General features: G+C 40.9%; 1 protein-coding gene across 2 annotated transcripts in view; it reads right to left on the bottom strand.

Moving 5' to 3' along the window:
• Nucleotides 1-25,152, bottom strand: part of LOC142011125 (histone-lysine N-methyltransferase SMYD3-like) — a 412,110-nt gene that overhangs the window by 174,947 nt on the left and 212,011 nt on the right. Inside the window, exon 5 of one of the 2 annotated variants that reach the window (XM_074990065.1) lies at nt 22,657-22,685. The exons of the other annotated variant lie outside the window; for it this stretch is intronic. Coding sequence (XP_074846166.1) covers nt 22,678-22,685 — 8 coding nt within the window. The 3' untranslated portion in view covers nt 22,657-22,677. The remainder of the gene's footprint in view (nt 1-22,656; nt 22,686-25,152) is intronic. 2 annotated transcript variants of the gene reach the window in all.

Raw genomic sequence — 25,152 nt, 5'->3', positions numbered from 1 at the left:
ACCAACATACACCTAGTATATACATGGGTGTGAGACCTCATGAGAGCATAATGAACGGATAACGTTTCTGTTGATCACAAATCTCAGGAAATGCCTACCACCTGGCCACACAGCTGTATGGAAATATGTATACTCTATATCACGGGGGGCTTATCAGTCTCCTGGATCCAGGATTGAGTTTAGGGAAACCATGAGAAACTTCAACTCACTATGCACTGGTGGCAGCCTTGCAAGTCTACAATGGTCCTGAGATCCCCCTTTGTCTCAGGGATGAGGAAGTATTGGGAGGAGAATCCCTTGCCCCTTAATTCCTGTGGAATCTCCTCCAGTGGTGAGGAGTGACTGAACCTCCTGCATTAGGAGCTGCTTGTGAGAAGGGTCCCTGAAGAAGGAAGGAACAGAACTGGAGAGAATATCCCACTTCCACTGTATGATGCGCCCAGCAGTCAGATGTTATTTGCAACTAAGCATGGTAGAAATGGGAGAGATGATTTAGGAAGCACAGGGAAAGATCTGGTAAGATGGCTGTTATGCCATCCTGCTGTGCACCTTCCTGATCTTTGCTTGGCACCTGATGATGACCTGGTCAGACCTTGTCACTACTTAGCAAGTCTAAACATCTGAGGATCCTATGGGTATGTCTACACTGCAATGTAAGCACACAATTCGAACTCAGGCTCAAGCCTAACCACTTTTGCATTTACACATAAATTGCGCCACTTCAGTGAGCATATGCGCCTGAGTCAAGATGGGATACAGAGTTCAAGTCCTATTGTTCTGCAGCATAGACGCAACTCCACTAGATTTGTGCTCTGAGGGGTCACCAAAAGTATCCCACAATCTCCCAGGTTAACTTTTCTTATCTTCTGGATTCAAGTTTAATGGACAATCAAGTTCTCTGACATTGCACCATGAATAAAGGGCTAGAGCAGCCACATTTTGGGAGGGTGTTAGGGTGTCTGGGATATGGGTGGCATGATTCAAACCTGCCTAATGCTAAACCCCAGAGTTCCATAATTCCTGATCTGTGTTTACAAATAAGAGTAGATGCTCAAGTTCTAGGTAAACAACCTGTGGTCTGTTAACTCAAGTTATTCTAACCCTGGGCTTAAAGCTCAAAGCCCTGACTCCAGCCCAAGTGCAAATGGCTACACTGCAATTTTATAGCTCTATACCCTAACCTCCATGAGCCCAAGTCAGCTGATGGGGGCCAGCCAGAGGTTCTTTACTGTGGTATAGACACACTCTAAGTGGCTTAAGCTATGTCTATGCTAGGGAAAGTAAGTCGACTGCAGATACACAATACTAGCTACAGCAATTGCACAGCTAAAATTGACACATCTGCAACCAACTTACATGGCCATCCTCAGCAAAGAAGGTCGATGGGAGAGTTTTGCTAGTTAATCTCCCTTACTCCTCACGTCTCATGAGGAGTACAGGGGCCGATGCCAACTCCTGATAGGTTAATTTCGCATGTCCCTATCAGATGTGAGAAACTGAAACTTGGCAGATCAAACCTAAGCTAGTTGATCTTCCGTGGTAGTGTAGATATAGCCTTCGAGAAACAGTCACTATCTTGAGACCATCCTAATACCATTCATAAAGCACTTTTCATCCCACAGAATCCCAATACTATTTTACCTCGCTAATAATGATATCTCTACATCTGCTCCTGGAGAACAATATGGCAGCTGCTTAGCAGGGCACAGTAATACCAAACAACCACTTAAGACAGAAAGTGCAGCATTACATGTACACATCTGAAACCGCAGCAGGAATTTATACAGTTAGAACGTAATTACCACATCTGGGGGTTGGCCAGCTCTCCAATGATAACACGCATCTCATTCTTAAAGCAATATCACAAGATCTTTAGTGACTACCAACAGCAAGCACTGGACCTTGGGTTTACATCTTGTCTGACAGATCAATCGGTTCATAAACAAATTTGAACCCACATCTGCTAGCAGGAAAAACTAGAGACCAATTTCTTCTCTGACACGGTTGTTTCTTCTAATTTAAGTGAAAGAGAAGTAGGCCGCCTATACAAAGACATACTGTGTCACAGTATTTCCTCTCACTTACAATAGACAGAAAATATATTAACTTCATAATACGTAAAATAGTTTATTTTACATTATATTTTCAATAAAACCTATTGCCTAGAACTACACCTATTTTTACAAACTTTAAGAATAAAAAAGTACACATTAATGTAATCTGTTAAGAGCTCTTATTATGCTTTCACAGGTGTTTGTTGTGATTGGAGTGCTACATATTTGCATAACTTTTGGATTACCTAGATACTGAGAGAGAAGAAAGCACAAAGAGAAGCCTGTGATTTATCAAGTGGATTTTAAGGAAGGAAGAGTAATTTTCCTACACAAGCCATCTGTACAGTTTACCATGTAAATAATTCTCCTGTTCAAGACTACAGATTCATATTTTATTTGTGGGTTTAACATGTACAGCACATTCCCATTTCAATTCTGTTCCACTACCAGCAGCTTCAATAAGAATGAGCCATCAATTAACACAACAGCTACACTAACAGGCAGAAGAATGAAAACACATTTATACTTAGCAAATGATCTTTTTTCTCCTTTAATTGTTAACTAGCATTAACAAAGAATATTAACAGATCAAAGGTCCTGGCTATAAATGGAACTCAAGTCATAACTAAACGCTAAAAAATTAAGGTTGGAAAACTATATAAAAATGGTGACTTCTTAATAAACCTCTTGAGGATTTATTTATTTCTATGGGTTCCATCATCAAAGTGTCTGGGAGCACAAAGAAAATAGAGCTGGTCCCTACGTATATTCAGAGTCTTATCTTCTGACCTTACCAAAGAAATATGATTGCATTGCTCTTGTTGTTCCTGCTAGCCCTGCAGAACCAAAAGCAGCTAAAAGACAGTGCTAGATTCTATTTCTTCTGGTTCATAATCAACAAAATTATTTACTAAGTTCCAAACACAGGGTTGCGAGATGATGACTGAGTAGGAAAGAATCAAGATGGACTTTCAGCTCTCTGACTGGGTTTGTATAATACCTGAAGTGAGGGAAACCCTCTTCTTATCAAAGTTCACATAAAGTAATGGACATGATGATGTCTCTTTGATACAGAAACACTTTGGACAGTAAAACCCTAACTTAAAACACGGAGCTGTGAATTGACAAGAGATATGTCTCTCTTATGCAAAGTGAGTATTTGATTCAGTGCCTTAAAATTCCATTTTATTGGTCTTCACCCCCTCTAATTAGGTTCTCATAAACATTAGATATCCTTTCGACAACTTATATCGGCACAGTTTGGTAGCCTAGAGCAGTGCAGTTTCACTACTGCCAGGCACATGTTCCTAAACTATGCAGAAGATGTAAACCAATCCAAGAGAGGATGAAGCCTCAGAAGAAAAGTTTCCATGGAATTCTAATACCTGATTTATTAAATAATGCACAAATAAAATGGTGAGGTAATAGACCTATCTCTACCATTTCTCTCTGACAAGGAAATTGAATGATGCGCCAGCCTACTTACTGTAAGTTGCCTGTTACTGACATTTATTTTTCATAAGAGATACTCATTAAAAATCACAGCTATTTCAGTATGCAAGCAATGAATTGCTAAATAATTAGGTAGCATAGTTTTATTTTAATAATCTAGGGCACTTGTTCCTAACCTTTTTAGTAACACAGCACACTTCAATACGACAGACAATTCCACAGCACACCCACTTTTCTCAGCTGAATCAATTGTTCATAAACATCACATTTACCGTGGTTTCAGTCTTACCACAGAGGTTTGCAAAATAATAGTGCATACAGCAAGCTAAACAAAGATCAAATGCATTAAATGTTTCACATCTACCACAGAATACACCGTCTTCAACAGCAAGAACAGACACATTTTCAAAATTTGCTCAACACCATGCTAGGGATGTTTAGTAAGCAAGAACTGGTGAAATTTAAACCGCATATAGACCACATCCCAGCACCTACAGTCTGCCACCCTTTCTCCCTCCCCGCTTGCCACAGCAAGTGGAGGAAAGCTCCCCTACAGCCTGTTCAGGCCAGGAAGCAGCATTTTAGCTACCTCCCAGTATGAACAGGCTCCTGCAGGATCAGCATTTTCCCTCTCAGTGGCTCTACAAAGAGCCATTGTGGGAGGAAATTGACCAACCCCATGGCAGCTGGCATGGGGTCTTGGCAATTTCCTCCTCAGATGGCTCTGCAAAGAGCCATAGTGAGGGGAAACTGACAAAATTTCATAGCACATTTGGACACTTCTCACAGCCCATCAGTGTGTTGCAACACATCAGTTGAAAATCACTGATCTAGGGGATTCAGGGTCTTCAACTTCTTCAACACCATCTCAGCACCTGTGCCATAAAAATTACACAGTAACTTAGGGTTCGCATTAGAGTTTAAAAATTAATATTGATAACTGTCTGCCTTGAGGCAAAATAAAATACACAAAATGAATTCTTGAATAGAAACTTAAAAAGAATGTACTAGGGCTGTCAATTAGCCATGGCTAACTTACACGATTAACTAAAAAGATTAATTGCAATTAAAGAATGAATGATCAGTTTTAAGCAACATATTAAACAACAGAACAACAACTGAAAGGTATTAATTATTCTGGATGTTTTTCTACATTTTCAAATGTATTGATGTCATTTACACTATAGAATACAAAGTACACAGTGCTCACTTTACATTATTTTATTGCATATTTGACGGTAAATGATCAAATAATATTTTTCAATTTGGCTCACACAACTACTATAGTGCAATCTCTTTACTGTGAAAATGCAACTCTTGTTTTTGTTACTGTGAAAGTATGGGCACTTCTGTAGCCTGCATTGCAAGGTATTTATGTGCCAGATATGTAACACTTTCATACGCCCTTTATGCTTTGGCCAACATTAAATTTGTGACTGAACTCACGGGGGCAAAAAACCTGAAGTGCCTTCCAAAATGGGAGAGGAATGAAATGTGGAGCAAGCTTTCAGGAGTCTTAAAAGAGCAACATTGCAATGCTGAAAGTACAGAACCCAAGACACTGCAAAAAAAAAATCAACCTTCTGTGGTACCATTTGAGGCACACAATGAAAAGGAGCATGAGTTAGTCTGCACTGCTTTAGACTGTTATTGACCAGAACCCATCTTTAGCACAGATGCACGTCCTCTGGAATGATGGTGAAAACAATTAAGGAGACACATATCTTCAGCACATCTGACATGTACATATTTTTCGTCACTAGGTACAACAGTGATATGCAAATGGCTGCTCTCACTTTCAAGTGACACTGTAAACAAGAAACAGGCAGCATTATAAATATAAAGTGAACACTGTGCATTTTGTATTCTGTGTTGTAATTGAAATTAATACGTTTGAAAACACGAAAAACCTCCAAAAATATTTATATCAACGGTATTCTACTATGAAGACCATGGTTAATCACATTATTAATCATAATTAATCTCATTTAATAACTTGACAGTCCTAGAAGATATCTTGAGTAGTTTCTATTAATTTTTAGGATTTTCAAGATCTTGTTCCTCTCTGTGATCAGGAACAAAAACTTGGATAAAAGCAGTAAAAGACACTTTGCAAACAGAAATCAGTCACATGTAGCAGCTAAATTCATACTAAAAGAAGGAAGCTTTTAGGAACAGTTCCACATGATTAGAGCCCTTTTCTAGAATGGGTAGGGGGGAAATTCCTCCTTCCCTGAATCTTGTGACCCATACTTTCAGAAGCTGCCCCATTTTTCTAACACAGTTGTGGAAGCACCTCACTTGGTGTGGCTCTTTCCCCCAAGCCTCTTCTTTCAAATGAGCAACAGGCCATACAGGCTGCTTGTAGATGTGGAAACTGGCGGACATAGAGAGATTAGCATCCTGCAAGGATGCATATCACCTCTAAAAGGCCCCATTGTGACTACTAGCATAGGAAACAAAGGACCAGTATTGCCTGTAAGGTGAGCGCTTGGGCAGTCACCCGGGACAAATTCATGTGCTGCTCAGCTGACAGGTAGAGCATCCACAGTTGCCAACAGCTGGCAGCAAATGTTTCTGTTGGTGGTGCACCACCCCACACTCTCTGGTGAATATAAAATTTATTCTGCTCATGGATAAAACAATTAGATGGAACATTACACGGGACCCTACAGTTTGGTGTATATTAAGAACTTATGTCAGAAAAATCACATCCCTGAGTAGCAGTCATACTCAGTTAACCCTTATAGACTGCACTGTTGACAAGAAGGTTTCTCCCATCGACATGGCTACCACCTCTCCTGTCAGTATAGAAATCTCTTCACTAAACACTAAATCAGTGCAGTGCAGTAAGTGTAAATAAGGCCTCACATTGTTTCTTTTTATGCTGTTTTGATACTACTGGGAGCTAACTATTAGCTTAATGAAAAAATGTAAGTATAAAATAGATGTCTGCTACCTACGGCAAGGAAACCTTAAAAATGTTCTCCCCGATTGGTCCCCAGGAAGCTGTTGATGTCACTACCTAATGTTGAAAAACACTAAAATTCTAGGATCCTCCAGCGAATATCTCTTTTGACAGAAACTCAATGTAATTGAATAGAATTTGCCTCTGCAAAAGAAAATTTCTTGCAGGGTAGATGGGATTTTAATGGTGCAAGAAAAGCTATGTAAATCAGTCTTCCAAGTGCTGAATCTGACTTCTCGCTTGTACATGATCAGAACTTTTTAAATATCATCACCTACATAGCAGGATTCGGGTAAGGAGGCGTTAATTAATAGGACTAATATTAAGCAAGAATTCCTCAATTATTTCATTATAATTGATATGTTAGATGAAGTACAACAGTAAATAACACAAATTAATTTAATATGTATTAGCAATAACATTGCTCCAATGAAAACATTAAACTACTATTGTGGATAATAGCTTACTACTACTGCACAAGATCGTTTTGGTGGTCTGCAAAACTGAGTAATGAAGGTGAGTAAACTCTTATTAATTAGCAATAATGAGAAATTTATTTTCAAACATAAGTTACATATTACACTGAATCATCCCTTGATCATGATGATCTCATGAGAACAGAATTTCAGGGACTTCCCACTTCCAACTGCAGAAAAAAAAATAATGAATCATAGAATCATAGGGATCAACCCCCACTAAGTCATCCCAGCCAGGACCTTGTCAAGCCGGGACTTAAAAACCTTGAGGGATGAAGAATCCACCACCTCTCTAGACAATGCATTCCAATGTTTCACCACCGTCCTGGTGAAGTAGTTTTTCCTAATATCCAACCTATACTTCTCCCTCTTCAACTTCAGACCATTTCTCCTTGTTCTGCCATCTGACACCACTGAGAACAGTTGATCACCCTCTTCTTTAGAGTTCCCCTTCAGGAAGTTGAATGCTGCTACTAAATCTCCCCTAAGTCTTTTCTTCTGTAAACTAAACAAGCCCAAATCCCTCAGCCTATCCTCATAGGTCTTCCGCTTCAGCCCCTTAGAAATTTTTGTTGCTCTCTGCTGAACCTGCTCCAACACATCCACATCCTTTTTATAATGGGGGGCCCAAAATTGGGTGGTGGTGGTCAGGGACTCCTTCCTAAGAGGGACCAGAGTCATCTATCTGTCACCCAGGCCTAGAATCTCAGCAAGTTTGTTGCTTGCCAGGAGATAGAATCCAGGGTATTACAGTCTCTGTCAAATAATGAAAGAACATGTTTTCAGCACTTCACTTCTGATCTTATATGGAATGACAGGATGAGGGATTTCAAAATGTGAAATGAGGGGAGAAGGGGAAAACAGAAATGTTAACAACACTCAGAACATTTGATGCGAGTTCAGTGCAAGTTAGGTGATGAGCTAGAACATTCTTATTTTACCTTAAGTTGTCCAAACCAAGACTATCTAGGTATCTTTTCCTTCAACGCTACCAAAGCTGTTTATGAATTGAGAAACCATGGAATCAATCCCCTGAGATCAAAGGATGGTACCCAACTCTTGAAAGACAATGAAGCCATTGCTTCTTGCTGGAGGGAGCACTATAATGAGCTCTTGAAGCACTCCTCCACCATGGTCCTAGAATCCCTTGACCAAATCCCTCAGCAACAATGCCTGACAAAATCTTCAGAGATGAAGGGCCAGAGCACCACAAACAACTCCACCTCCTGATTCTCAAGATCTGGGATAGGGAGCAGATACAGTGAGATTTCAGAAGCACACTGATCATCAGTCTCCTCAAGAAGGGTGGTAAGTCGGACTGTGGGAATTATCCTGGCATCTCCCTCTTGATGACGGCAGGGAAAATCTTAGATTGAATCAACTCCTGCCACTCTAAGAAGAAATTCTCTCAGAATCTCAGTGTGACTTCCAGCCAATCTGAGGAAGAGCAGACATGATCTCTTCATCCTCTTTACAGCATCCCTTCAGGAAGTTGAAGGCTGCTATTAAATCACCCCTTAATCTTCTCTTTTGTAAACTAAAAGGGCCCAAATCCCTCAGCCTCTCCTCATAAGTCATGGGGTCCAGCCCCTTAATCATTTTTGTTGCCATCTGCTGAACTCGCACATCCACATCCTTTTTATATAGGGGCGGGGGCCCAAAACTGGACACAATATTCCAGATGCAGCCTCACCAATGCCAAATAGAGGGGAATAACCACTTCTCTAGGTCTGCTTGCAGTGCTCTTCCAAATGCATCCTAATATGCCATTAGCCTTCTCAGCTACAAGGGCACACTGTTTACTCATACCTAGCCTTTCATCCACCATAACTCCTAGGTCCCTTTCTGTTGTACTGCTGCTTAGCCAGTCGGTCCCCAGCCTACAACAATCCTTGGGATTCTTCCATCCCAAGTGCAGGACTCTACACTTCTCTCTGTTGAACTACATCAAATTTCTTGTGGCCCAGTCCTATTTATGCAGGTCACTCTGGATTCCATCCCTACCCTCCAACGAATCTACCTCTCCTCCTAGCTTAGTGTCATGGGCAAACTTGCTGAGGGTGCAATCCAGTCCCTCATCCAGGTCATTAATAAAGATGTTGAATAACACCAGCCCCAGAACCGAGCCTTGGGGCACTCAGTTTGAAACCAACCACCATCCAGATAATGAGCCATTGACCACTGCCCGATGGGCCTGACTGTCAAGCCAGCTCTCTCTCCATCTTATAGTCCACAGATCTAATCCATACTTCCTCAACTTACGGGCAAGCATGTTGTGGGAGAATGTATCAAAAGCTTTGCTGTAGTCAAGGTATATCACATCCACTAACTTTCTCATGTCCACAGAGCCTGTTACCTCATCACAGAAGCTAATCAGTTTGGTCAGGTACAATTTCCCTTGGTGAATCCACGCTGACTATTCTTGATCACTTTCCCCTCTTCCAAGTGCTCCAAAATGGATTCCTCGAGGATCCCCTCCATTATTTTCCCAGAGATTGAAACATCAAAAAGACCAAAGTGCTTCACCAACCCTTGCTGACAGGACAAATCTCATTTACCTTCTATTTAAGTTAATGGAGAACTTCTGTATCAGAGAGGTAGCCGTGTTAGTCTGTAGCTTCGAGAACAACAAAAAGTCTTGTGGCACCTTACAGAATAACAGATATTTTGGAGCATAAGCTTTCACGGGCAAAGACCCGCTTCATCAGATACATAAGTGGGGGGGTGGTTTCAGAGGGGTATTTAAAGAGTGGGGTCCCAGTAAAGGGAGAGGGCCAGAGCTGACAAGGTCTATTCAGCAAGGTGGAAATGGCCCAGTATCAACAGTACTTATCAAAAGACGAAAAAACAAATCAGATCAGACAGGGCTCACATCCCCCTTATGCTCCAAAATATCTGTTAGTCTATAAGGTGCCACAAGACTTTTTATTGTTCTTGGAGAACTTCTGGAAAATGCAGAGCACTTCCCATACCTTGGAAGTCATCTTTCTGCTAAAGTTGACATTGATGCATAAATCCAGCATTGCCTGAGCCATACAAGCTCTGTTTTCACCCACATAAGACAAAGGGTCTCCAAGAACCAGGATATCTACCTAAAGACAAAGCTCCTTGTATACCATGCACTTGTGGTTCCAATGTTACTGTATGCATGTGAAACCTCGACAACATACAAACACTGTTTGAAGGCACTTGAACAATATCATTAATGCTGCCTCAGGACAATCCTGAATATCTCTTGGGAGGATAGGTGCACGAACACTAGAGTCCTGGAAGAGTCGAACATGACCAGCACTGAAGCCATTACCATTTTTCAACATTTTTGTTGGACTGGGCACGTGGTTTGGACATCTGATCAGTGCCTCCCAATACAGATTTTGCTTTCTGAGTTGGAGGAAAGACAGAGGAGCATCAGGGCCAGTGGATTTGATATATAGACATGCTGAAGATACACACGAAGAAGTTCAGCATCAGTGTCAACACTTGGGAGAACCCTGCCCAAGTCCACACCCAGTGGAGAGCAGTAATCGGTGAGGGGGTGACAAGATGAGAGGGCCCACTGCAGTGCAGACAAGGAGAAGTGGAGAAGAAAAGAGCAGCAAAAACTACCCCATGCCCCTCCAACAGCTACTAACACCTGCCCCATCTGTGATAAGATCTGCAGCTCTAGAATTGGCTGATCAGCCATCAATGGACTCACAAATGGGAGGGTGATATGAAGATGCCCCATACATTATCAAGTGACCGCCAAGAAGGAATACAGGTATCTCCCAACCTTTACAATAACAGGGCATATGTCAATAAGACAGACAATTCCACAGTATACCCACTTTTTTCAGCTACATTGATTGCTCAGAAACATTGCACCTACCCACCAGCTCATTGGAGATGACATGCAACATTTATACTACATCTCATTCCAACAAGCTCCCATCCTCCCTCCTTCCCACCTTGCTACAGCAGGGAGCAGGCAGCCTCATGTCTTGAGCCCCAACTGGAGTGGGGTTGACAATTTCCTCCTGCAATGGCATTGCAAAGAACCACAACAAGGGGAATTTGATGAAATTTCATGGCATGTTGGACAATTCTCATGGCACGCCACTGTGCTATGGTACACCGATTGAAAACTGCAATTCTAAACACCTATATGGTCCTCTCAATCACAATATTAACTGAGCACATCTGACATTCAAAGATTTATCATTTTAACACCCCTGCAGTTGGGAACTGAGGTTTAGAAAAATTAAGTGACTTGCACATGGTCCTACCAGGGCATCTGTGGCAAAGATAAAAATAGAAAAAATCCCAGACATGGGTCAGAGCTTGAACTCCATTAAAGCCCACCTCAGTTTGTGACAACGTAGGTCTTCATTTACACAGGCCACAGCTGGAAGAACATGTTGGGATTAATTGGGACCCTGAAATGAAGCCAGGAAAGAGATTCCAAAATTAGTTAAAGAGAATCAAGAAAACACAAGGATAATAAGCATTCAGATATGTATTTTTGAAGAGAGAGTGAGGGTGAAAAAGTACAGATGGTGGGAACAGCTGAGAAACAACCTGTGCCTGACAGTTTACAGGGGAAAAGAAGAGTTAGTAGGTAGTACGATGAGTCTGGGAATTCAGGATAGCAGCAGAGTTGTAGACAGGATCTGGAACAGGAATGTAGGAAGCCAGCTGGAGAAGTTTGGTATAAGGTCTAGAGGTTCAAGAAAGCATCAGCAAATCACTTTAGGTATCTCAGTCCAATTCCACTCTTCCAGAAGATGAACCAGAATGATATATTTTTGCTGTCAAGACAATGAAAATTCTGCATAGCTCCTCCAGTTCTGTGCTTATATGAGGCTACGTCTACACTAGAGCATAAAGTCTATTTTAAGGCACTTAACTCAATTTTACAATGTGATTGTCTTCACTGCAAATATCATTAGGTCAGTTTTAAGGGGCACTAATGCTGACTTTCTCACCTGGCCCCTCTGATGTGGCATAACGCCAAGTTCAAATTTACCACGTTGAATTAATGCTAGTTTGGAAACAGTGTTACTTGAAATACATTTTATCAGCCTCCAGAGGTATCTCACAATGCCCCAAATGTACCCGTTCTGGCTGCTTCACCTCCACTGCTCTCCAGGTGTGCAGGAAGTAGGAAACAGGAAGCCTGACAATTTGAATTCATTTTCTTTCTGGCCAGTATGGCGATCACATCTAGCCATGATTTCTCAGGGTTGCAAAAGAGCCCCAGCATGGAGCCATCAGGAGAACCAGGGTCTGATGTCTTTGTGGGTGGATTGGTTGAGTAAATACCAGGGTGCACAGCAGTGCCAGGTGAAAATCAAGCTCCCACACACACCCGTATGACTGCTGGGCTGCGCAGACAAGGCCTGAAGACAGCAGCATGCCATGTCCGGCGATGACATCACATGCCCACAACCACTTATGGAGCATCTTCTCATACGTTACTGTCAAAAAAACCCAGAATGCCATGGGGCTGAAGGAACCATGGGGTAGGTGCCAACAACGTGCTGTTGCAACAGACGAACTTTGGTAATTTAGTGAGGATGCACTAAGTTGACTTTGTGGGCAGGTGCAGACAGTCGACTTCAACTTTATAAAATCTAGTGTTACAAGTCAGCTTCAACAAATCCAACTTCATTTCATAGTGTAGATGCAGCGTTACTGTACTCTGAAAGTTAAAGGTCAGTATACCTCCTAAGCAGGGCCTCAAAGTTAATATGCTATTAAGATGAATGGAGAAAGTTCACTGATTTCTTGATATTATTACTACTGTATTCAATCAAAGTGTAGAACCAGCAAACCTATGCTGCACAGGCATGCACTGCCACAGCTACCTTTGAAAAAACCAAGTGCGTGAAATGTTGGTTTTTATAAAAGCAAAATGGGATTCTAGATAACACCAAAACTGCGCAAAAAGCAGAATTCTACAGCTCTGTGTTTCTGAGAACACAGAGGTTCACTCTTCCCATTTAAAAGTCGTTCTGTAACTGGGACTCTCGTCAGTGCCAGCATGTCTCCTGATGCTGCCAAGCTATAAGGCTGGCTTGTTTCAGATCTTTTTTATGTTCTCTAATGTTCAACCAACAGCAGGAGAAAAAGAATTTCAATTTGCCAAACCTGGAGCCAAACAGCACTTCTCCTCCTATCTCATTCACAGCCTCAGTTGTTCCACTGCCCAATATTATTAAGACTGCCAGGTTGGGGTAAAAAGCTAGTTAATAATATACAGTAGATTGTTTATGGACTATGCTCCATTTTCCCCTCACTGCATATGTTCACTCCATACGTATAGAGAGTAGAAGATATTGAATTAAAAAGAAAAAAACTGAAGTAGTTCTGTAAACAGCTATATTACTGGCCCAAAGTTCACAGAAGACAGAAACTGACAGGGTACCTGATTTGAAATCAAGTTGTTGCACTGCTACAGCAACTATACCCTAGTGGAACTGCAATGAAAAATTAGCTGTTCCACATAACAAATTGCCGTGGTGTGAGTGCACATTGAAGTGTCACTACTTGCTGTAGCTGAGCACAAGGCAGAGAAAATAATAAAAAGATTCCCAGTCTATAAGCCTCCTAATCTTTTCCTTTTACTTCCTCCAGATTCATATTTTAAAATAATGTAGACTGTTTTTCTCCTCAGCTTTCCTTTTTGTTTCTTTCATTATTATTTTGAAGAATAACTCAATAGGTGTTAATTACCACTCAGCAAGCTCCCTGTGTCAGCCTGGACGCACATCACCCATCTACACTGGGAGGTGCCTTAGGCCCACTTCCACACTACTGAGGAAGACTGACCCCCTGGAAAGTGCCATTTCACGCATGTGCAAAACAAAACCACGGAAGATTAATCCCGATTGGGCCAATGTTGACCCCAGATTTCCTCATGAGAGGCGAGGATTAAGGTAGGTCGACAGAAGAAATGCTCCTGTCGACCTACTTCCGTGAGGATAGCCCAAGCAGTCAACCCGCTGATGAGCTGATTTTGCATATGAGCAGTCGACTACTATGTCTAGTAGCAGAGACAACAACTAGCTACTTTTGCAAAGTCAGTAAATGCAAATCCTTTAGCGTCTCCTTTATAATCAAGTACCAATAAATTAAAACTATTTATTTTATATCATTTGTATTACATGTTCTGTTAACTTCACTTTTTGTCTGATCTGCTCTGAGCTTTTTTTAATCTGTATATATCTTTAAAAAGATTGAAGGGCCAAACTAGAGCACACTCTTAGAGATGAGTTCTTACCTGTGTATTGAACTGACAAGAGAATTCTCTCCTGTATCTTGGAAGAAAAACCCCTGCACAGTCCTTTTAAAATTGAATGGCCTTTTTTTCCCCCAAGAAACATTGCGCTGAACATTCAAGTTCAGTTTGTTATCCTCCATTACCCACAAACCTTCACAAATATTTCCTACATAAGATTTATCACTATAACAGTAAATAATCATCCTTAATTAAGTTCATTTTGCACTTTTTCACATTAAACCCTCATGACATTAGCTGTGCTCATAATCAGTATTTTTATCATGAATTTTAACTGTTTATACCTTAATATTTATACTGAAATATTTTACCATACAAAAAAGCTTGTAAACTTTTTAGTCTTGGTGCCAATTATGTAACAGCAAATATATTGCCCTACTATATAAAATCACATGCTATACATTGTATATCATATACTTGGTGAAAACAGATATGTGTAGTTGCCTTCCTAAAACAACATTTCCAGCCAGTTTCTTCTACATAAAAAGGATAGTGGTCACTTGTATAAATGAGTATTATGATCTACCTCAAAACTTTGTTTTAGACCATTTTAAAAAAAAAAGTAAAAACTGATAGAGGATTTATGCAAGCCTATCTTAAATGTTACTGTTTTTTTCTGTTAAATATGTATACAAAATTACCTTATAAGCCATAATAAATCCTGAATTCTCCTCTTATGTCTGATTATAATTTGCAATTCACAATATCATAAAAAGTCTAGGCTTTTGTTTACTTTTGCTGATTCCACTTATAAATATACATGTTTTGCAATATACCAGACTTTTTTATATCATGCCATATGGTTCCTTTTCATGTGGAAATTCATGCTGCAAAAAGGTTCTTGTGTCACCATATGTTTGCATTCAATTTTCTCTTTCATCACCAAAATTTAAAATTGGAAAGCATCTGACCAGGTCAATAAGACAATTACAGAACAAAGGGAATGCTTTTTACACAGGAAAATACTTAGGACACCAGTACCAATTCTGAGGGGCTAGACTGCAAGGTGGTCTTTTCACGTGCACCATGCTCACACCAAAGTCCAATCACTCATAGCTTACAGACATGTACAATTGAGAGCTCTGGTAGTCCACACATTTGCCAAATAGAGTAAGGCACAGCTGCTGCTGAAGACACTCCAATGTAGACTTTGACCAGTGCTCACACTTCACTACCAACACCACAGCTACTCTCTATCCTCTCTAGACAAAGCCACAGAGCTGGCATTCTGGGCACTCAATGAGGAAACACTGGGACAAACATGAAGGGTCAGGAGTGTGTAAAAAGGTTTAGGCTCAGGGGAAGTAAGAGGTACAAGGAAGAACCATCAAGGACACATGTCAATAGAAGAGCAGAAATGATCTGAACCAGGAAAGGAAAAATTAAACAGTCTTCAAATGTTAGCACTGCATTTACAGGTGGAAGGATACAGACAAGAGGACAGTATTCCTGGTGAAAAGTCAACTCACAGTGAGATGGGACTAGGGTAAAGGAAGAGAGAGCTTCTTCACCCTTCTCCCCGAACAGCACAACATGGCTAACATCTCTTGTAAATCACTGTGGATAAAAACCCATTTAAATTAAGATTTTACATTCATAGTGAAAAATACAATAAGCTCCAACCACAAATGGTCAAGATCTTTGGTTTACAGCGCCTCATCCAAAACAGAGCACACCCACAGAGCAGCTTTTCTTGTATTAGTGACACAGAGGTAAGACTGTAAGATCCAGAAAAATGTTACAATCTCACATTTCAGGGCTTTACCTTATTAGAGACAGGTATTAGAAAGAACAAATTTGGATAGGTCTAGACAAATATACAGTGGAGATAACACATCAAGACACCAACATACAGGATGGGGTTGAGTTTCACTATCTAACTGCCTCTGCCTGGAACAATCATCATACACTTCTGGAGAACAGAGTCAAATTCTAATAGCTATAAACAGAAACAAAGCAGAATGTAAGAATTCCAATCTTGGTCATAGTAGTTTCCGGACTCAGTAGAGCATCTCCCCACAGCTACAGTATGTGGAAATAGAAAAAATTAAGAATGTCAACTAATCACAAGAGCAACGAAGGGTCCTGTGGCACCTTATAGACTAACAGAAAAGTTTAGAGCATGAGCTTTCATGAGTTAACTCACTTCTTCAGATGCTGGAGCATCAGATGACCAGCATCTGAAGAAGTGAGTTAACTCACGAAAGCTCATGCTCTAAACTTTTCTGTTAGTCTATAAGGTGCCACAGGACCCTTCGTTGCTCTACAGATCCAGACTAACACGGCTACCCCTCTGAAACTAATCACAACTAACTCATATTAACTCAAAAATTAATCACAGTTAATCATAGGTTTAATTGCAGTGGAAAACAACAAAATAATAACTGAAATGTACTAGATTTTTTGGATGTTTTATACATTTTCAATTGCAACACACCATACAAAATGTACAGTATTCACTTTATTTTTTATTACAAATAGTTGAAGTCTAAAAGAGATAAAAAATTTACTTCATACAAGTAAAGCAGGGTGATCTCTATATTGTGAAAGGACGACGTATAAATGTTAATTGTTAGATAACTGAACTAAAAAACAAAACTAAGATGAATTTTGAAGCTTACAAGTTCCCTCACTCCTGCCTCTTGTTCAGCCAACCATTAAGACAAATAACTTTGTTTACATTTATGAGAGACAATGATCATAGAATCCTAGTGCTGGAAGGGACCTCAGTATGTCATCTAGTCCAACCCCCTGCCTAAAGCAGGATCAACCCTAACTAAATCACCCCAATCAGGACTTTGTGAAGCTGGGGCTTAAAAACCTCTATAGATGGAGATTCCACCACCTCTCTAGGTAATACACTCCAGTGCTTCACCACCCTGCTGGTGAAACAGTTTTTCCTACTATCCAAACAACTCCTCTCCTTCTGTAACTTCAGCCCATTGCTCCTTATACACACACACACCTCATAGAACTGGAAGGGACCTTGGGAGGTCATTGAATCCCATCACCTGCCTTCTTGGCAGGACCAAGCACCATCCCTGACAGATGGCCTCCTCAAGGACTGAGCTCACAACCCTGGGTTTACCAGACCAATGCTCAAACCACTGACCTATCCTCCCCCTCCCAACCTTCTTCTTCTGCCATCCATCACTACTGACAACAGCCTCTCTCCATCCTCTTTAAAGCCCCCCTTCAGGGCCCATCCATCTAGCCAGCTTTCTGTCCATCTTACAGTCCATGTATCCAATCCATACTTTTTTAACTTATGGGGAAGAATGTTGTCGGAGACTGTATCAAAAGCTTTGATAAAGTTAAGGTGTATCACATCCATTGACTTCTCCACATCTCCAGAGCCAGTTACCTCATCATAGAAGCTAATCAGAGTGGTCAGCCATGACTTGCCCCTGGTGAATGCATGTTGACTACTCTTGATCACTTTCCCCTCTTCTGAGTGCTTGAAAATGGATTCCTTGAGGGTACCCTCCATGATTTTCCCAGGGACTAAGATAAGGCTGACTGGTCTATAGTTCCCTGGATTGTCCTTCTTTCCTTTTTTAAAGATGGACACTACATTTGCCTTTTTCCATTCATCCAGGACCTCTCCCAATCTCCATGAGTTTTCAAAGATAAAAATCAAAGGCTGTGCAATGACATCTGCCAATTCCTTCAGTACCCTTCGATGCATTAAATCTGGACCTAGGGATTTAGATTCGTGTAGCTTTTCTAAATAGCTCTTAACCTGTTCTTTGCCCACCTCCTTCCCATGCTGCGTTGACTAGTGCTGTAGTCTGGGAGCTGACCTTGTCCGTAAAAAGACTTCAGTCTTTTGCTTATCATCTGTCACCAGGCTACCTTCCTCATCCAGTAACAGCCCCACACCCTCCCATTGTTAAAAAACAACAAGAAGTCCTATGGCACCTTGTAGACTAACAGATATTTTGGAGCATAACAAAAAAGCAGTCCAGTAGCACTTTAAAGACTAACAAAATAATTTATTAGGTGATGAGCTTTTGTGGGACAGACCCACTTCTGCAGACCGTAGCCATACCAGAATAGACTCAATATTTAAGGCACAGAGAACCAAAAACAGTTAAAGGTTGACAAATCAGAAAAAAATTGTGATCAATGTGGGCAAATCAGAAGAGCAGAGGGGTGGGTCTTTGCCCACAAAATCTTATGCTCCAAAATATTTTAGTCTATAAGGAGCCACAGGACTTCTTGTTGTTTTTGAAGATACAGACTAACTCAGCTACCCCTCTGATGCCTCTTATTGTTAACATGCCTGTCACAAAATCTCCTTGTTGCCCTTCACATTCCTTGCTAGCTGCAGTTCCAATTGTGCTTTCTCCACCCATGTATTTATATTCCTCCATAGTCATTTGTCCAAGTTTCCACTTCTTATACGCATCCTTCTTTAGTTTAAGCTCACCAAAGATTTCCCTGGCAAGCCAAGCCGGTTCCCCATCATATTTATTTTTCTTACTGTGCATCAGAATGGTTTGTTCCTGTGTCTTCAATAAGTCTTCTTTAAAATACTGCCAGTTCTCCTGAATGCCTTTCCCCTTCATATTAGCTTCCTAGGGGATCCTACTCATCAGTTCTCTCAGGGAGTCAAAGTCTACTCTTAGGAAATCTAGGGTCTGTATTTTACTACTCACCCTTCCTCCTTTTGTCAGAATCCTGAAACCTACCATCTTTTGATAGCTGCAGACCAGGTTGCCACCCACTTCTATTTCTCCTACTATTTCTTCCCTATTTGTGAGCAGCAGGTCAAGCTGCACATGGCTCCTGGTAGGTTCCTTCAGCATTTGTACCAGGAAGTTACCCTCAACATTCTCCAATAATTTCCTGGATTGTTTTTGTGCTGCTGTATTGGCCTCCTAACAAATGTCTGGGTGATTAAAGTCTCCCATGAGAACCAAGGCCTGTGATTTGGAAGCCGCTCTTCATTGTCTGAAGAAATGCTCATCTACTAGTCTGGTGGCCTACACCAGACACCAACCACATCACCACCTCTGTTGCTTCTAAGCTTAACCCAAAGATTCAGCTGGCTTTTCTCCCTCCATATACTGGAGCTCTGAGTAATCAGGCTGCTCTCTCTCACATACATCACAATGCCTCCCCCTTTTCTCCCTTGCCTGTCCTTCCTGAACAGTTTATACCGTTTCATGACCATGCTCCTGTCATGTGAGTCATCCCATCAAGTCCGTTATTCCAATCACCTCATACTCCTTTGAGTGTGTCAGGGCCTCTAATGCTTCCTGTTTGTTTCCCAGGCTTCTTGCATTTGTGTACAAACCCCTTAGATAACTAGTTGATTGGCCTAGTTTCTCCTTTTGAAACAAGGCTCCTCCTTTGCTGCACCCTCCTCCTTGCCCACTCACCTCAGGGCTTGTGTGAGCATCCCAGGACACACCTAATTTAAAGCCCTCCTCACTAGACTTGCAAGCCTGCATGTAAAGATGCTCTTTCCTCTCTTTGTTAGGTGGATCCCATCTCTTCCTAGCAGCCCTTGTTCCCGAAACAAAATTCCATGGTCGAAGAAACCAAATCCCTCTCTCTGGCACCACCTGTGCAACCACACATTTACTTCCACAACTGGACGCCTTCCTTCAACAGGGAGGAGAGATGAGAACACCACCTGCTTGCCATATTCCTTGATCTTCCTTTCCAGAGTTTCATAATCCACAGTAATCTGCTCAGGGTCGTTGTCTACTGTGTCATTAATTCCTAGATGGAGAAGTAGGAAGGGGTAATAATCCACAGGTTTGATGATTTTTGGAAATCCCTCTGTCACACCCTGGATTCTAGCTCCTGGTAAGCAGTGAATTTCCTGAGATTTCAGGTCTGGACGGCAGATGTATGAATCCATCCCTCTTAGGAGGGAGTGCCCAGCCACTACCACCCATCTTCTTCTCTTAGGGGTGGCAGCCATAGGCCCTCCCTCCATCCCTAGGGCTACACATCTCAGGCCTTCCAGTCAGTGGGGTCTTCTGCTTCTTTCCCTGAGAGGTCTCTGCCACAGCATTTTCCACCATATCACCTGTGCAGAGAGCCTGAAAGCAGTTGCTTACTTCCAACTTAACTGGAGCTACCTGAACTCATTTTCTTCTCCTGGAGGTTACATGCTTCCAGTTTTCGTCCTTGGTTTTTACTGCTCTAACCTGTTGCTCAGCCTGCTGTGCTTGCAGGACTAAATGCTACTTTTTGTGGAGGAAGTCTTCACCTTCTCTGATGGAACAGAGGGTTGATATTTGCGCCTCAAGTCCTCTAACCTCTTCTTCCAAGACAGCGACCAGCTTGCACTTGGTACATATGAAATCCCTTCTATCTTCTGGGAGGAAGACAAACTGAGCACATGCAGTATAGGTCAACAGACTTGTCACTATCCATTTTTCCCTATTTCAGAGAATTCCTGCAGATATTAGAGCCACATTGAAGGAAAGAAGAGAAACAAAACTATACAAAAAAGAGACCAAACAATAATAATGTGGGGCTCCCCCCAAGGCAAACTCCCAGGCAAACTCCTTTGTTAGCAGCCCCCTGTTTGCAGCTCCTAGATGGTCATGCTCCCGCTGGTCGCCTAGCCTCTGGCTTTTGAAAGACTCTCTCTTTTGTTTCTTATTTACAACGTCACCTGAAGGTAAGAATAGGCAATCGCACGGCACTTTTTCATATGCCAGATATGCTAAATATTCACATGCTCTTTGTGCACTGGCCACCATTCTAGAGGGCACATTTTCATGCTGATGATGATCATTAAAAAAACAAATGCATTACTTACATTTCTGACAACTCGTTGGGGCATAATAGTATGTCTCCTGTGCTATGTTTTATCTGCATTCCTCTTTATATTTCATTTTAAAGGAGATTCATACGATAACATGAACAACATGTGCTGGGTCAAAAACATTTTCACCGCAGATGTGTCAAAACGCAAAAGAGATAATGAGATTTCTAAATAGGGCTACAGCACTCAATCCAAGGTTAAGAATCTGAAGTGCCTTCTCAAATATACAAAGGATGAGGTATGCTTTTAGAAGTCTTAAAAGAGCAATGCTCCTATGCAGTAACTATATAACTCAAACTACCAAAAAAGAAAAACTCTCTCTTGATGTCATCCAACTCTGATGATGAAAATGAACATGAGTTGGTCTGTACTGTTTTGGATTGTTACTGAGCAGGACTTGTTAGACACATGAGCATATGTTCTCTGGAATGGTGGTAAAAGCATGCGTCTAGCAGGTAAACATCTTCCAACAGGAACTATAACAATGCCATATGAACACCTGTTTTCACCTTCAGGTGTCACTGTAAACAAAGAGTTCCTGCAAATGTAAACAAACTTGTTTGTCTGAGCAGTTTGCTGAACAAGAAATACAATGGAGTGCGCCTGTAGACTCTAAAGCTTTACGTTGTTTTATTTTTGAATGCAAATGTGTACATAATTCTACAGAAAACTCTTTCACATCTGGCAGCCCCAGGGCTGGGAGCTTGCCAGATATTCACGTATTCTGGATAACTGAGAGGTACACCCAGCAATGCATACCACTAAAGAAAAAGATTAGATATGTAGAAACAAAGAAACAAGAAAGAAACAAAAATGTATGCAGAGTACTTTATTTACCAACAACAATAGTATTGTATTCCATAAAATTGTACTGTATTTGCTGGATTTTTTTGTATTTACTTTTACTATAGTGTACTTATGGAAAACGTAACTAATATTTATTTAGTGCTGGTTGTTAGAGAGTTCTGAGTAATAGAAGGCCAAATATTAAAGAGTTTGCTGCATATTCTACATTCATGATAAAGAGATTGCACCACAGTACTGACTTTTTCCATTCAAAAATAATTAAATAAATTCTATTCTATTAACAGTATGGTTAATAATGATTCTCTCCATTTTATCTCAATTAATCATTAGCAATTTTTATTCACTTAATAGCCCTACAGGGGAAAAATCATCTGTCATTTTCTCTCCTTTTTTCCTTATGCAACAGTATTTGTTTCAAAGCAACAATAAACTGCTGTTAACTTGTCTCTTAATTAAGGTGATCCAGCTTTAAACATATTTTAAAAAGAGATCAAATGCTCTGATTATAATTACAACTTTTTTATGCTGAATACAACAATCAATTAAAGAAAAACTAAAAAGCAGCTTCATGTCCTTTTGAAATAAGGATCATCTAGGTTTGGGAAAGAAAATAGAGACTAACCGGGATTAGTGAATTCTGATAAATTAGAATGAACCCAAGAAGAACTACAATCTATGCTCATATGTTGCAGCTTTCAGACAGGGATCTGCATTAATGTAATATTTTTTAGGGGTGCCAGGGTACAGTGACCCCTACAATGGTCCTATTTTCAGATCACAATATGAATTAATCTAGGAAGGCAGATGTTAAATGAGAACAGGCTCACCATTCTGCATGATTCCTGCCATTAGACATCTGTCAAGAAACACAAAATATGACACCATATGAACCCAGAGCATCAATTCAACTTTGAATCTGAACTCATGTAAACCTAACCATTATTCAAACACAACTTTTCACCCTCATCCAATTTTTTTTATATTTTACAGCTCTAGCTTTTAATTTGCCATAATTCTGCAGCAAATTCCATACCTCCCCATTTTCCCCATCCAAAGTTATTTAATATTTTCAAACACATCAATAAATCCTAATAATTTTGAAATCTCATTCTCATAGCAGAGCACTCCTCATCCCTTCAACTTTGTTTGCCAAATCAATGCTGTCACTGTTTATCTACATAAGAAAAAACAACCAAACAGGAAAGGTTGCTTACAATTAGTATACATTTGTAAAACACAATAGAAACAATTAGTCATGCAAGAGAAATAAGTGCACATAATGTATACACCCCATAAAATATACAATTCATGTTTATACATATGTCCTTAAAGAAAATAATCTATTGCTATGTGTTGGTTGAGTTAACACCAGCGTACAAACAACTCCCTAAATTATGTTCCGCGTATTTTTGAGTCAATAAAACTGAAGGTGCATACCTTTGAACTGCAGCACAAAGTATTGTAACACACTCATGCATTCCACATAAAACTAAGAAGGGGCGTGGGGGAGTAAAAAAATAACTGGCAAAAACTTAGCTGTAGGACCACTGATACCTATGAGATTTAACATCCAACGGCTGCTTACTGCACCACATTTGACCTTTTCAGCCTTACCTTGTTGTTGCCCACCTATGGTATTTTGTCATGCATCTAGATCAGTTGTCAGCAATCCCCAGCACACATGCCAAGAGCAGCACACAAGCCGATTTTCCATGGCACATGTGGGGAGCTCACCCCTGCCTTTCCTTCCCCCATGCTGCTCCCCACAGTGGCTACCTGGCTGGGGCCGGCAACAGCTGTGCTTCTCCTGGTCACTGGGGCTCTGCGCCTGGGGCCAGCAGCAGCTCCCTGCCTGGGGTGGTAGCCGCTCTGTGCGCCTGACCACTTGGGGACAACTGTAGCTCCCTGCCTGGGGTGCCAGCAGCTCTGCAGCCCCTGACCACTGGGGCTCCTCAACCCGGGCCATCAGGGCTACCTGCCCAAGGGTCAGCAGCAGCTCTGCTCCCAGCTAGTGGGGCTGCCTGCCAGGCAAGCTGAGCCCCCAGTCCTTAGCAACTTCTGTGGCTGGGGATCCCTGGTTCAGCAACATCCACTGTCCTGCTGGGCCATGGATGTTGCCGAGCAAGAGAATCCACATTAAAAGAGATTCAACCTATATTAAAATCCCAGACCTGTTTAAATATGTGAAAAACCCTACCAGACGGAGATTTAAAGACCAAAACAGTAAAGCTCTGCAACTTAATTTATTAATGAAGCTGTTGTAAGTAGGACCTTTAGTGACTTTAAAAAGCATCAACAGCACTTGGACCATATATGGAAGCCTTAAGGTCAAATTTCAGCACTCCGCATCTGACTGGTTGCTGACCCTGGTCTGGATTCTAAGTGCTGTGTGGTCAGACTATCTTTTCATCACATGCCAAATGCAAGATATGAGCCTTGATCCCTACTGGGAGTTTCTGTGTGCTACCCACAACAAAAGCAGCAATAAAAATTCCCTCTTCATTCTCTACTATGATCATTTTAAAAATACTCATAAGAGAACAAATGCTCTGATTGTAATTATAACTTTTTTAGATTGAATACAACAGCCAGTAAAAAAAAAGAACGCATCTTGAAATTAAGATTTTCTTTCCACCGTTACAACTCATTTTGCTAAAAACAACTGAATTTTCCAACCTCATGTTTGACTAAAAAACATTGCAATTTTATACTTAGAGCACGGATTCATGCTCTTTATTTTGTACGAGAAGTCAGCATATCCGTCCTAAACATGTATCACCTACTCTGAATACAGGATGAATTTGCTGAGAATTCATGAGTAAATCTGTTGATTTGTTTAGATGTTAAAACAATAACTGGCTCCTTTAAGAAATGAAGCATGGGGGTTGAGAGTTCCATTAAGAGACTAATGTAGATGCCGAAATTTTTGGATAGTTAAAATTAACCAAAAGCTTGTGTACAAGTTACATTTAAATAATATTTTATTGTAAATAAGTTGAAGCGCAGACAATTGTTGTACTGAATTCTTTAGTACAAATACTACAGACAGACAAACGTCAACAGCTCCTATAAATCTTAATGTCATTGAAACAGACCTGGTGCAGTTACCATCTGCTACAGCATGAGTTGCATTTTTTACATGAGTCAACCACCACAGCTACTTAAAGGTTCTATGACTGAACCTGAAATGTTCCCATTACACTGCTGCCTCAGTTCCATCAGCCATTGACACAGCACTGCAGGAGCACATAGGCAGATCTTAAAGGACCCAAGAAATGAGCTCTCCCTGCATCCCCTTGACATAGCATAAGTCTCATTAGCAT

This window comes from Carettochelys insculpta, chromosome 3 (assembly GCF_033958435.1).
Source record: "Carettochelys insculpta isolate YL-2023 chromosome 3, ASM3395843v1, whole genome shotgun sequence".
NCBI classification, from domain to species: domain Eukaryota; kingdom Metazoa; phylum Chordata; order Testudines; family Carettochelyidae; genus Carettochelys; species Carettochelys insculpta.
This window is presented reverse-complemented; position numbering and strand designations above follow the sequence as displayed.